Source organism: Dicentrarchus labrax, unplaced genomic scaffold (assembly GCF_905237075.1).
Source record: "Dicentrarchus labrax unplaced genomic scaffold, dlabrax2021, whole genome shotgun sequence".
In the NCBI taxonomy this organism is placed as follows: domain Eukaryota; kingdom Metazoa; phylum Chordata; class Actinopteri; family Moronidae; genus Dicentrarchus; species Dicentrarchus labrax.
Window position 1 is genome coordinate 6,794,188 of NW_026136723.1, and position 14,091 is coordinate 6,808,278.

General features: G+C 41.4%; 1 protein-coding gene, 1 long non-coding RNA gene and 3 other non-coding genes across 5 annotated transcripts; 1 reads left to right on the forward strand and 4 right to left on the reverse strand.

The window, feature by feature from the left end:
• Positions 1–1,519: 1,519 nt before the first annotated feature.
• ctps1a (CTP synthase 1a) lies at positions 1,520–11,256 on the forward strand. The gene is made up of 18 exons (XM_051390553.1): positions 1,520–1,717; positions 3,190–3,371; positions 3,460–3,630; positions 4,458–4,558; positions 4,684–4,800; positions 5,551–5,634; positions 6,165–6,245; positions 6,325–6,476; positions 6,608–6,740; positions 7,576–7,664; positions 7,752–7,846; positions 7,941–8,003; positions 9,781–9,824; positions 9,916–10,012; positions 10,096–10,151; positions 10,244–10,340; positions 10,548–10,692; positions 10,774–11,256. The coding sequence occupies exons 2-18, from the start codon at positions 3,203–3,205 to the stop codon at positions 10,856–10,858; spliced, it is 1,779 nt and encodes a 592-aa protein (XP_051246513.1). The 5' UTR covers positions 1,520–1,717; positions 3,190–3,202; the 3' UTR covers positions 10,859–11,256.
• A 1-nt stretch (position 11,257) lies between these two features.
• LOC127357943 (uncharacterized) lies at positions 11,258–12,364 on the reverse strand. The gene is made up of 4 exons (XR_007882327.1): positions 12,301–12,364; positions 12,070–12,124; positions 11,769–11,815; positions 11,258–11,594 (listed from the first exon to the last, which is right to left on the reverse strand). It is a non-coding gene; the product is annotated as an uncharacterized LOC127357943 (long non-coding RNA).
• LOC127358525 (small nucleolar RNA SNORD99) lies at positions 11,657–11,730 on the reverse strand. Its single transcript, XR_007882459.1, has one exon. It is a non-coding gene; the product is annotated as a small nucleolar RNA SNORD99 (small nucleolar RNA).
• Positions 11,896–12,025, reverse strand: LOC127358516 (small nucleolar RNA SNORA44). The gene has a single exon (XR_007882450.1). It is a non-coding gene; the product is annotated as a small nucleolar RNA SNORA44 (small nucleolar RNA).
• Positions 12,365–12,435: 71 nt separating the features above from the next.
• LOC127358507 (small nucleolar RNA SNORA16B/SNORA16A family) lies at positions 12,436–12,572 on the reverse strand. The gene has a single exon (XR_007882441.1). It is a non-coding gene; the product is annotated as a small nucleolar RNA SNORA16B/SNORA16A family (small nucleolar RNA).
• Positions 12,573–14,091: the final 1,519 nt, after the last annotated feature.

The window sequence follows — 14,091 nt, forward strand, 5'->3', positions numbered from 1 at the left end:
TGATACAATGTGTGAGACTTGTGATGTTTTAAGACTCTCCCACTGGAAATAAGACATGAACAATGCATGAAGCTCTAAGTATAATCTAATGCTGATAAATACCTAGTACAATCTGTAAAGCCAAACCAAACATTTGTCAGCTGGCTAAAAGCCTCTCTACATAAGGAAAATGCCACTTTTTTTTCTCCTTCTCTTGAGCCTTCAGAGGTGAAACATGAGCTCCCCCTGCTGATTCAAAAATTGAAAGTGTGCTACCTTCAGGTACTCATGATAATAAAACAGTCAGGAGTAGTCAAGGTGCATGTGATTCTGATTCAGAGGATGGGGGCTACCAGCATGATTTGTGACATCACAAATAGTTTTATGAAGTCAGTCCTGTTCCAGTATGCAACTTGTACAGTGTGATGTAGAAACTTGAAGCCACCAGTGCACATCCACTGAGAATGGACTTCACAGTGAAGAAGGAGAAATGAACAACATTTGTATATTCAGAGATTCTGGAAGTTTTAATGAGGTAGGAGGAGGAGATGATTTTGTAAGGATTTTTATGTGGACTTTTTTGTGGAAAAACACATATCATACACACATTATTGTCCCAAGCATCCATTTATGTTACTTTATACTTCCACTACAGCTCAGAGGCAAATAGTGTACTTTTTATTCACTACAGTAGTTACTAATTACTTTACAGATGAAAATTTTACATACAAAACATATGATTACTTTATAAAATATGATGCATTTTCACATATTAAACTGCCTAATAAGATACAAAGCAGGTACAAATATATTTGGCTCCAATAGACAGGCTACAAAAGTAAAGTGTTAATACATATTAAAACATGTTTATAAATAAATGCAGTAATAGCGCATAAATAATAATATAACTCTATGAAAGGGATTCATTATAGACACATTTACTTTTAATATTTTATTTTAACATTGTTGTATGCAAACAGTCATGTTGTATTTAATGCACTGAATATGCAATATGATTATTACTGGTATAGGCCAACATTTGATGTCTGAGTCACTAACATTAATACATCAATAGTCAATAATGTGTTTTTGTATTATATCATATTTCAAACATTGTTTTAATTTTAATTCAGTTTTGGTGGTAATAAAAGAACATAGCTAAAAGTATTCAGCCACTGGTTTGTTTATATTGTCACAAAGACAAATTTCAGATGTACAGTAACTCTTAGTTAATATTAGTACATAATACAGCTCACATTAGCTTTTAAATGTTAAACACTACTAAAAATATATTTTAACAGCAAGGTTTGGTGATAGTACTCAAATATCAAGTTTAGAGTAAAAAAACAATCAAATAAAGAACAGTAATAACGGTCATTTGAATGCCATGGTGTATCACTGTGGTTACTGTAAAGAGCTGGAAGATCCGAAATGGATATACTGTATATACCGGTACTCAAGTGACAGAAACGCGTCGAAATTGAACGCAACAGCAGTTTACGAGGCGTACCTGAAGGCAGCACAATGTTGCAAGATAGGGTTGTGATGAATGATGTAGCGCAGCGCTGAGTCGTGGTCCAAACACGTGTAGAGTCAATTGCAGGATAGATGTGTGTGTAGGCAAACGCGTTGCTGTTTGTATCGAAATTTCGTCTCTGGCAAAAAGTGCTGTGAACCTTTTCCGTCGTCGACGATTTGTTTTTAAACGTAACGTTAGCTCTGGCCGAAGAATATTTTGGTGAGTTGAAATTTGATGCTGTGAACAGAGGCTGTTGGCTAGCTAGCGAACACTGTTAAGTTACAAGCTAAACGGGATAAAGAAGTTTGACTTCCGGTCAAAAAGAATAAAAAATAAAATTCTGTTGAAAATACCATGTGCTGGAATGTAAAAGTGTAAATTAACGACTGACTATATTTCAGCAGTAGTCTCATAACTCAAGACAGAATATATAATAGTGCTAAAGATAGTCTTTTCACATATAGGCTAATACATAGTTACCGTCGCTTTTATTTTGAATGCGATGTCGGACACTCTGGTCACATGTAAGTTTGCGAGCTTGACGCAGTTGTTAGAAATGGAGACATGTTAGCTACCTCTTTGTATTTAAAGACACTCAGTTAAATTAGCAGCGGTGCTTTGTTCAACAGACGTTACATTTGTCCGTTTCCCGCTGCAGACAGTAACCGAGGTCTCGGTTTTGTGGGTCTCATACTAACGTTAGTTCTCGTACACCGATATTCTCCCTCTTACCGTTAGCCAGAGGCTAATTGCGCTGGCGGCATTACTTTGGTCGCGTTTACTTTTATCACGGTGATAACCTGGGCGGGCGGTTTGCATACTTGCAGTTACCTAGCAATAAAGAAGTCGGGGTTGTCCCACCCGCGCGGCACACGCTGTGTGTGCAACCGAGCGCTTCAAATGTACCACGCTTCATGGTGACACTTGTGTTGTGGGAAAGATGAACAACTTATAGCGTGTAGTTGGACATATACTTGTTAGATTGGTGAACTACGAGTTTTTGTGCCGTTAATTAACCTGTGTTTTTAGGCGATGAGGGTTTATTTGCCTCGCCCGTAGTTACCGTGGCAACAGCCACGGCTGTCCGCGTTGTAGAACGAGGACATGGAGGGTTAGCCACTGTTTGGTTAGCTAAATAGCAAAATGTCCTTCCTTATTGTTATTTCTGTCAGATATCTGAATTGTGATTAGTTAAGAGTCAGACAGGCTGCAGAAAAAAATAAAAGTATTATGTAAAGTTAAAAATACAAAATAATATATAATACAATAAAAAAAAATGTATGTTCTTAACTCAAGGTCCATTTACTAGATTATTTCTGGAGCTTTCAGTTACATCTTTTGGCCTTCATCAGCAATTAGAATCTACCCCCCCCCCACACACATAAACCACCAGTTTATTTTCCTTATTCACTGAAAAGGCTGTTTTAACTACACATCTGTTTAGGAAGGTGAACTCAGTTGCGTTGTTGTAATGTCATTGTAACTAGGTCTATGTTTTAAACTTTAACTTTAACGGTTTGAATTCTTTGTACATGCACAGTTGAGATGGTATTATTTTTTATTATCTCACATCCACTAAAGCCAGAAGCAATTTCCCCAAAGCACACTACATTGTTTATGATGGCTTTTATCGTCTGAATGAATAGTTTTGAACGGTCTACTGTTTGATTTGAATCGGTTTTTGTCTCCAGACACCAGAGCGCAATGATGAAATACATCCTGGTAACCGGAGGAGTCATCTCAGGTATTGGCAAAGGCATCATAGCGAGCAGCGTGGGCACAATCCTGAAGTCATGTGGCCTGCATGTAACCGCCATCAAGATAGACCCTTATATCAACATAGACGCAGGCACATTTTCACCCTATGAGCACGGTACGTTGGAGGAAATGATCGTTTTAATAATTAAACAGCCACACAATATGTCCGTGTTTTATGATTGTGTCGTGCCCCCTCTGTCCAGGCGAAGTGTTCGTGCTGGATGACGGCGGCGAGGTGGACTTGGATCTGGGGAATTATGAACGCTTCCTGGACATCCGGCTGACCAGAGACAACAACCTGACCACCGGCAAGATCTATCAGTCGGTCATCAACAAAGAGAGGAGGGGAGACTACCTGGGCAAGACCGTGCAGGGTAAAGACTTGGAGACGCTACATGACTTTGAAAGGCGTCAAATCTCTGTACTGCTCACACTACACAACTGTCTGCCTTGAAGTTGTTGTGGTTTTCACGCTACTCGACTGATCAGCAACAGGCAGTCACACACTACAAGTAGTCTGTAGTGGTGACAAAACGTTAAGAATGATACATGTTAGCAGTTTGAATTCATCTTAAAGCTCCCTGCACCAAACTCCCTTTAAGAAATATACATATGAACAATTCCTTACGTGTTCGTAACAACAACTCTAACTCTAGAAACTCGAGCTTAAGTGTATATGACTGTATGTCCACAGTCTTCTTGTCAATTCAGCGTCAATATAATCCATAAAGATAGACTGTATTTTTCTACAGACTTTACATTTCATCTTCTCAACTGGCTCAGTCGCTGTTGTAGCTGCGCTCTTTCAGTGGGAGAAGACCGTATGAGTTAATGCTCAGATAGACTGATTGACTAGATTGAACACAGACTAACAACACTGTTAATTCACCTTCTATTACGTGTGTGTGAGACAGTATTTGAGGTTTTTTACCTGGTTCGCTGCTTCCTCTCTGGTGAAGCCTGTGTCTGCTCTCACTGGCTGTAGCTCGTTACATCCGACACAACCAGATATGTAGCCTGTGTGATATTTTTTGGGTACCTGCGAGGCATCGGCGATCCTCCTCATGGGAGTGATCGTAGATTTGCCTCTGATCTGGGTGCTTTTCTCTGCGATCTCCCAAAACAGTCAGTGAGTGGAAAATCATGGCCAAAATCACGTAGTGTGAGGATGTTGAGTCTAGAATGATTTCTCTCTTTACAGTGGTGCCACACATCACAGATGCCATCCAGGAATGGGTTGTGAAACAGGCCAAAGTACCCGTTGATGTCGACGATGTAGAACCTCAAGTTTGTGTAATAGAGGTAAGCTGAGCCGTTCCTTTTATCATATGATCATTTGTGCCATTTTGTGGCTTATATTGTATGTTATTTTATACAGCTGCCATGTTTGTCAGTGATGATATTTGGGACTGTGTGCATGTTTGCAGTTAGGAGGCACTGTCGGGGACATCGAGAGTATGCCTTTCATCGAGGCCTTCAGGCAGTTCCAGTTTAAAGTGAAGAGAGAGAACTTCTGTAACATTCACGTCAGCCTGATACCACAGGTAAGAGAGCAACACCTCCAGGCCTCGCTGCTTTCATCTGAGGGCAAATGTCTCAGCTGCTGTGTCATGCTCTGGAGATACAAAACAACAACGAAGGATTTGCAAATTTGTAAAAACAAACCTAAATTTGAATTCACAAATAAGATTTTAATATTTTGAAATAGAATCTGGGCTCGTATTTATCAACAGATGAAGCACTGAGAAAAAGCACTGAAACTCAGGACTAAACACACTTGCTCAGAGTAGCACATAGGTTATTTATGAAGCATCATATACATGCTTTCTTGAAGGAGATTATAGGACTGCTCTAAGGACAGAGGCTGATGCTGCTGTTTTAAAACACTCAGATTTAAAAATTAAAGATGATGATGATTTGTTGTAGTTTCAGGGCTCAACAATAAGGACCCCGCTTGCCGGGGGCGAGTAAAATTCAAATTTAGCAACTCAATTTGTCCGATCAGGTACGTGGTAACAAGGAATAAATCACAAAGCTGATGATGGAAGTAGCTCGCTTCCTTCTCTTTTCTGGTGAAACATACACATGTGCAGTAATTGGGCACAAAATGGCAGCAGGTAAATAAGAGCTGACAGCATCTCAAATGTACGATGCAAAACAGCCCTTCTAGAAACAGACCAAATATTCTTTAGTATAATATTGCTGTAGTTGCAGATGCACAGACAAGAGGTCAGCATCAGGTTTGTTCTGTACAGTCAGTTTAACATATACAATCTCTCCATTGTTGTGTACAGCCCAGTGCGACAGGAGAGCAAAAGACCAAACCAACCCAGAACAGTGTCAGAGAGCTGAGAGGACTGGGTTTGTCCCCTGATCTGGTGAGTCACCTGCTGTACACACTCATCCCTCTATACTGTACATGCTCCACTTTACTGTGTGTGTGTGTGCGTCTGTCTGTCTGTCTGTCTGTCTGTTGTTCTGTATTCCCTGCTGACTGTGACTTTACACGTCAGTATATTTCATGAGCAGTAATGACATTGACCATTACATTTATACCAATAAGAACCCCCATAAATGTTATACAGTGGACCTTTTTTGAAGTAGGCCTTTACATCTTGAAGTTTTGGATAATTTCTGCGAAGCCGTTCACGTTACAATCCCACTCTCTTGGCTCCAACTCCACATCCATGCACACCTCCGTACAGACGTCGCAGCCATTGCTCCACAAAAAGCTGTAATCTCTCTTCCACCTCATTATCATCTGCTCATGAATTTACTGGCTTCCCCTGCACATCTGCTTACTTTCCATAGGTCTCTGTTATCAAGGCTCGACCATATTCTTTATTTGTTGAAATGACGTGTTTCCCCCTCAGCGATCATTAAAGTTTTATCTCATCTCTGCTGATAGATCATGTGTCGCTGCTCCGCTGCTCTGGAGAACTCCGTCAAAGAAAAGATTTCAATGTTCTGCCACGTAGAACCCGAACAGGTACGTCACCGACACTGAAGCCCTTTGATGAAACAGACTCTTTCAGCTGCTCCAAACTCACTGAGCTGTCTCGTCCCAGGTCATCTGTGTGCACGACGTGTCGTCCATCTACAGAGTGCCGCTGCTGCTGGAGAATCAGGGTGTGGTGGGCTACCTGAGCAGGAGACTCAATATGCCCATAGAGGCCCGACCCAGGAAAATGCTGACTAAATGGAAGGAGATGTCTGACAGGTTAGTTAAAGAAGAAATCCTCAATTTAAAATGAAATTGGGGACGGGGGGGAGGGTGGTCCTGTGCTGTTCTGCTGCCCTACAGTATGTGATTATTTCCAGCGTTAACTAATATACATGCTGTGTTCACAGGTCAGACAGACTGCTGGAGCACTGCTCTATAGCACTGGTTGGGAAGTACACCAAGTTTTCCGACTCCTATGCTTCTGTCATCAAGGCTCTGGAGCACTCGGCCCTGGCCATTAGCCATAAATTGGAGGTGAAGGTATGTACAACATGCTGTTAACCCACAGTCTGTGTGACAGATGTTATTTTGAGTTATGACTCCTAGAATGGTTTTTAATTAGCTCAAATTACATGACAAACTACCAGGGTTCCCACGCATCCTGGAAAAGCTAGAAATTTAGAGACTAGTTTTCCAGTCATGGGAACACCTAGACATTATTTAAAATGAGCAGATATCCTGGAAATAATAGAAGTTGTCCAGTACATTTTTGTATTTTAGCCTCTTACTCAGATTGCCTACGTAACCTGTATTTAGGTTGAAACTGGACTGTTGATAGGATAAACTGTATGACAGTGGAACTGACCTGCAGTGCTCTTTTCGGCATCAAGTCTATTTTTTCCGTTAATACAGCCTAATAATGATTCTTGTTGCTGTGGTTGATAAATACATGCACATTGATGTTAATTGTATGTGCAATGAACACTGGAACTTTCTAAAAGATTTTCTGTAAAATAAAATAAATTCTACTTGATCTGAACTTGTTGGCTGTGGCTGAATTAATTTAGTCAAATCACCCTAAACCGCAGCTTTTATGACCATTAGTGAGCAAGTGCTGTCGTGTATTGTTTTTAGAACACCTGCATGCATGTGTCTCTTTCTCTTCATCTATCTGAGATCCTGGTCCTAGTCTGTAATGTTCATTACAAAAGAAAATAGTTGTGATGGGTGTGTGTTTAAGTTAAACTGGGGTGTGAAGTTGACCCAGACTGGAAATCCTGCCTGTGCTGCTGCCATCTAGTGGAAAACTGCTCTCTATCTAAATCTTCTATTCTTCAGAGCTGCCACCTAAACGTTCTGTGCCTCTGCCCCTCAGTATATAGACTCAGCGTATTTGGAGCCGAGCACTCTGCAGGAGGAACCGGTGAAATACCACGAGGCGTGGCAGAAACTCTGCAGTGCTGAGTGAGTGCTGATGCACCATTAAATACAGTCATACAACCTGGACATTACATTTGTAGTTTCATCAACTGTTTCCCCTTCTATCCTCAGTGGCATCCTGGTTCCAGGAGGTTTTGGTGTCAGAGGAACTGAGGGAAAGATTCATGCCATCAACTGGGCCAGGAATCAGAAAAAACCTTTTCTAGGTACAGGAGAGCTGTCAGGATGACCGTGATATGTGTTTATCAGATTTATTCTATTGAAATGAATAACACTTTTGAACTGTGTGTGTTCCTGCAGGCGTGTGTCTTGGAATGCAGTTGGCTGTATGTGAATTTGCCAGGAACATGCTCGGCTGGAAAGGTAATATTAATTCTCCCACGTAGCCAGACTGAACTGGTGTAGTGTTATGTATTTGCATCAAAGAAAACCACCACGACTAAACGGAGCTTTTTCATGTTACTCAAACTAGCTCTGAAGTTGTAAAGCCAGTTTCCTCACTTTTCTTTTACTAATTCAGGTGAAAGATTGAGTACAAATATGTGTTCAGCTACTGAGCACAAAGTAGAAACTGACATTTTTACAGAATTTGTTGAATTACAGCTGCTGAATTCTTTCAATTTGACTATTTTTTATTCTAACCAAAGAGGTTCACCCTTACCCTTGGGATAGAGTAGTTTGACAAAACAATTTAAACTTTTCCCAGCCTATTCTGCAGCTTTCTGATAGAAAATATTTAGTCAAACTGAGAGGAAATGAATTTAATAACTTAATAAGAAATGCAACTATCTGATGACATTAGAGCTTTGTTTGATAAAGTAAGTAATATCATATAAATGATCATGTTCGAACTGCTATATTCGGGGTGTCTGCGGGATATTCTAAAGTCTAAAATCTGAATTTTAGGCCTTAAAATGTCCCTAAATATAGTTTTGACAGGTCCCAAAGAATTGATTGCTTTTAATCACTTTTAAATGTTTCTGGATAAAAAGTCATTTATCATGCTGTAAGAACTACAAGACCAAACCAGCATGGAATTCATACTGATTTCCCTCATATCCATTGTACTGTTTTTTTGCCAGTATGGACGTGAAATAGGTCTTAAGTCGCACTGCCAGACAAAAATGAGCAAGTGAGAAAGAAACATGGTGAATCCTTTGGTCCTTGATCATACTACGAGACACATGTACTGACAGAAGACACATTGTAAGTCCTCACAATGTGACCTCTGCTATGACCCAGGTCTACAAACCAACCAGACCTGAGTCCAGCATGGGATGACACACAATGGCCAGTGCAATGTCCATAAAGCAGTTCATTCTCCAGTTAAGAGGGCATTCATTGCACACTCTGACACTGATATTGTACAGTCTCACATGCAGTGAACTTCTCACAGTGAAAGCAGCAGCGGAGGTCAGCAGCAGAGGTCAGCAGCGTTGTGGCGGTACTCGAGACGCAATCACTGTAGTTGAAGAGTTTAAAAACAGACACATCAGGCTGCATTTACGCTGACTAGTAAATGGTTTTTAAAGATACCCAGAAAAATGTTGGTCAGAAGTGAATTTAGATGCTCAGAGTGAACTTCAGAGGTGAGATAACACTTCAACTGTGTGTCAGAGGTGATCGAAACCCTGGATGATACCCAGTTATTTGTAAGTAGGACTGTATTTGCAAGAATCTGGCAATACATCACGGTACAGGGGTTACGGTTCAGTATATTGTGATATATTATGATTCTGTAGTAGGTGATATATTGCAAATTGTTTTTTTTCCATCAAGCATCTTTTTGATTCGGTACTCATTTTCATAGTCCTTACAATTGTGCATGCGGCATAGGAGTTATTAGGAAAGCAAGTAATATGCACACAGGTGATATCAAAATAAAATGACAAACTGATGAAATGATAAACCTTTTTAAATGAGATGTTAGAAAAACTGTCCCATTATAAAGAACACACCACCATATGCATACAGTCTGTCAGAGTTTAACCAGAACAGTGGGACGTTCATTAGTATTTATCACAGTGCCTGAAACATTCATCATCATGGCCCTCTGTTTATGTTTACAGTACTGCTATTGAAACAATCTATATATGACATACTTAACAGAACTGACTGACTTTGCCTGTTTTGCACTTAGATGCCAACTCAACTGAATTCGACCCAGACTCGAAGCATCCTGTGGTAAGTTAGTTTTTTAAATTCAGAAATGATCTCGCTGTAATTTTACGCGAGACGTGCATTAAATTGAGTTTGTCGCGTTGAACATCTGCAGGTGATCGATATGCCCGAACACAACCCGGGGCAGATGGGCGGAACCATGAGGCTAGGGAAGAGACGGACCATTTTCAAGACCAACAACAGTGTATTGCGTAAGAACTTTAAAATTCACTTTCAGCCCAGTATTGATGTGTTGATACGTCTGCCCTGTGCTTACAGCTGTTCTGAATTCCAGGCAAGCTTTATGGAGACGCAGAGTATGTGGATGAAAGGCACCGGCATCGCTTTGAGGTCTGTCGACTTCTCAGTTCATCAGCAGCATTAAACCACCTTGTTGACAGTGGAGAGGGTGTGTTTTCTTTAACTTTGTCATCCTTGTGCAGGTTAATCCTGAGCTCAAGAGTCACTTTGAGGAGATGGGCTTCCGCTTCGTAGGTCAGGACGTCGAAGGGGAAAGAATGGAGGTCATAGAGCTGGATGGTACGGAAAATGAAACCCTAAACTGCTTTTTATCTTGTGGATAACGGTATTTACTGTGAAAGGTCATCAGTTCCTCTACAACCCCCTGCGTCCTGGAAAAATGGTTTTATTTTAGCGTGTGCTGTGGCCAATTGTTCATAGCAGCCATTTTGAGACGAAATAGGGTAAACACAGAGCCCTCATATGGTAAATGTAATTCTGTTTCAGACCATCCATATTTTGTGGGAGTGCAGTATCACCCTGAGTTCACCTCCCGCCCCATCAAACCATCACCCCCCTATCTTGGTTTGCTGCTGGCTGCTGCAGGGAAGCTGCAGAGCTACTTACAGAAGGGCTGCCGTCTCTCTCCACGGTAAACACACTGCAACACGTTTTTTGGCTCAACTGATAAACAGGCTGTTATATCTGACCATCCATTTTGTGTTTGACACAGGGACACGTACAGTGACCGGAGCGGCAGCAGCAGCCCAGACTCTGAGATATCAGAGCTGAAATTACCTTCCATTACCAATGAGTGACCTGGAGGAACACAGTACAAGATGTTTGCAAACTTCCCTCTACAGTGCTAAATACTTCTGGACTTGTTCTTAAGTGGACCCCCTATAATCACTGACAAAGGTGGATTCTGTTTCTCAACCCTGCTCTGGATGATGTGCATATGTCCTGGAATGAACTACTCTACTGTAACATGTTGACATTGAGGCTCAGGAATCTGTCTGAGATGCAGATTTAATGCTACTGTAAGCAGTGTGGGGAAAGATGTAAAATTAAACCAAGTGACAAGAGCTTTCATTGCTGTTTGAAACCTACACTATTGCCTTATTGTAAATAACCCCTGCTACAGCCATTGGCAGCATATTTAAAGTTGTTACATTTATAGAGGTGAATGGAACATGAAATAAATTCTTCAAAAGTAGTTGAGTTTGTTCAGATTTTATTTGGCAGCAGTTTACATATACATGTAGAATTCAAAATGTTACTCTTCTGGAATCAGTACATTTATGCCAGGTAGGTTTTTACACAAGAAATGTATCTTTGTGCAATGGTGCTTAAAATATACAATCACACAAATAAAGTACTTAGGAAAACTGTACAGAAGACAGGAGTGCATTAATGTAATGCATATACACACACAGGGTGGGTATAAGTCCGTGACAGTGGGGGTCTGGGCCTCGTTAATGAGGCCAGCTGCAATAATACAGATGAACTGGAACTCAAACACCCTCACTTATTCAGGCAGCTCTCCAACTGGACCTGAAATATAAAAATAAAAATTAGTGCAAGTCACTGGCCATTTCTGAACAGAACATTAAAAGGGCTGATCTCAGTCCCATATCCGCAAGCTTCATCCAACAGTCCTCATTGTGTTCAGTGATCATCATGGATCAGAATAGCAGCTCATGAGTGCTGACAAATGTGTTCACGTACCTTCAGACCAGGAAGTTGTGATTCCAGACCGAACATTAGATTGACGCCTACAATGAGAGAGAGATTTGTTACAATCACAATTATCTGTAGCTAATCACTTCTGACTGCACCAGCAAATAATCAGGGCTACTGTAGGACAGTTGAGTGGCTGCTGATGGCAGAGGGGGCCAGAGCAGTCAAAGACCACCCTATTCTCTTGCATACACTTGGAGAACCTAGAGCTATGAAGAAGCCCCGGTCCTTAGGATAGCATGCTTAATGTGAAGTAATCAGAGGGGACCAAAAATAAAAATAGATTTACCTTGAGATGAGAAAGCCTCTCTTCCAGTCCCTTTACAGTCAGCCATTGGAGTCACCTAAACAGAGCAATTCAGTCAGTTTCTAAAATGTGTCCTTACTTTCTTTAATGCGTCCTTACTTTCTGAGTGTGGCTCAGGAATATATATTGTCTCAATCATGCCTGATATCAGTGAGGGCAAGTATGTCATCATAGCCAGTACTACTGTATGTGAGCCGTGGCTCAGAAACTTACCTGCATGTGATGTAGTTCCCTGTGGTTTCACCCTTCCATCTTCACCAGGACTCAATACCTGCACAAAGACAGCAAATGTTTAGGAAAGCTCTTCACTACTTTTACAGTAATCACTCATTGACATGATTCAAGTCCTAGTGTCCTTCCCCAAAATGTTGCTGGAGCAGTTATTGTCAAACTGAACAGCGACCGTCGGTGAAAGTCTTCATTTCGGCTTCCTGTTGACCGTTCGCTGCTACATAAGAGCAGGAGCGGCTTCGATAGGAGCCTGTTCTATAAACGGCAGTATGAAGTCTTTAAAAAAATAAAAAAAAAAACTTGCCTGCTTTCAACCATGGACAGGGGTCAGCATGGGCACCCGACTGGCCTCTGGGTACGCAGCCCCACACCAAACTGATGCATTGGGAGTTCTGACACATTTCTATCAGAACCAGCATCAGAAACTTTTCAGAAGTTTCAGCTACAGTAGCTCATCTGTTGGATCAGACCACATGGACCAGCCTTGGCCATGTGGTCGGTTCACTTCCTTGGACCACTTTTGAGCGGTACTGAACACCCCACAAGAGCTGTGGTTTCAGACATGCTCTGACATTGTCTCCCATTACTGGTTCACCCTGTAAAGAGAAAAAAGATAGATATTAATGCATGCTCTGCACTGATGAGTATCATGTTAACAGCTAAGTTGAGGAAGTTAAGTCAGGATTTTTCAGAGCCACTTTTAAAACAGTGGCATAAGTTATTCAGTAAAAGGCACTAGAGGACTACAGGGTAGAATTATTGAAAGGATTGCCACCAGGTATGTGCCATTTATTTTCTACACGGTCTTATACGAGACTGTAATGCACTACAAATGTCAGGTCTCTTATCGTATCTGGTTAAAATTTAGACTTGTTAATGTGCATGGTGCACTACAGTCAAACACTATTCGTCTTCAGGAACGTCACGGACTGTATCTGGAGCAGATCTGAAGGAAGGGTGGAAGAGGACCTGACCACGTGGTTCACACGTATAAGCGTAATGTTAACAGAGCTAAGAAAAGCGACATCGGACATGAACTTTATTACAAAACAAGCTGGCGCCATGTCGGTTACTGTTTTAAATATAACGCTGTGTCATTAGTTATCATGGAGCATTAACGGCTACCACAACCTGTATAATCAACTCAGTTGCTTCATAAGCTAACGTTAGCTAGCTGGTTTACCCGCTAGTGGATAGTCAATAACTCGGCGGTAACATGTCCCACTCTTGAGTTGGTCATGGCAGGGTCAGCCAAACACCGCAGAATTATTTATGAACATAAAACCTTAGCGTAAGAAAACCAATGGAGTCGAGGCCTTACCGCCATCCTGCGTCTGCTCCGCTTTCTCCTCGTGGAGGTCTGGAAGAGGAAGAGGCAGAGAAGAGCGTCTCGTGCTCTTATATACGCTCGCGCCGAGCAGCGGGCCTCTGATTGGCCCGCATAACTCACGTGGACCTCTTGCATGACGGGATATGTATTTTTGTAAGCTTTTTTACGAACCGTTTCCATCTTTCAGGGTTATTGTGACTTACACAAACGACTACCAACACAGAGAGGGATTCTGACGTTTCCCTAATCACGTATTTTCCGCACAGAAGGACAGAACTTAAAATACTGAGTGTAAAGAGAGAAACACACGGTAGAGTCGGGCTCTCACCGGAACTGAAGCCTACTCAATGTACTTCAGAACCACGGACAGCAACCTGCCTCCAACCGAACTCCCGCTGGTGCTGTTTGAGATAAAACCCAAATATTGCTCATACAAGGCCACG

Bases quoted from the DNA above. Each gene is read 5' to 3' on its own strand.
- ctps1a (XM_051390553.1), top strand. From the start codon at position 3,203: ATGATGAAATACATCCTGGTAACCGGAGGAGTCATCTCAGGTATTGGC. The intron at 8,004-9,780 runs GTAATATTAATT...TTTTGCACTTAG, and splicing joins GAACATGCTCGGCTGGAAAG to ATGCCAACTCAACTGAATTC. The intron at 9,825-9,915 runs GTAAGTTAGTTT...GAACATCTGCAG, and splicing joins CAGACTCGAAGCATCCTGTG to GTGATCGATATGCCCGAACA.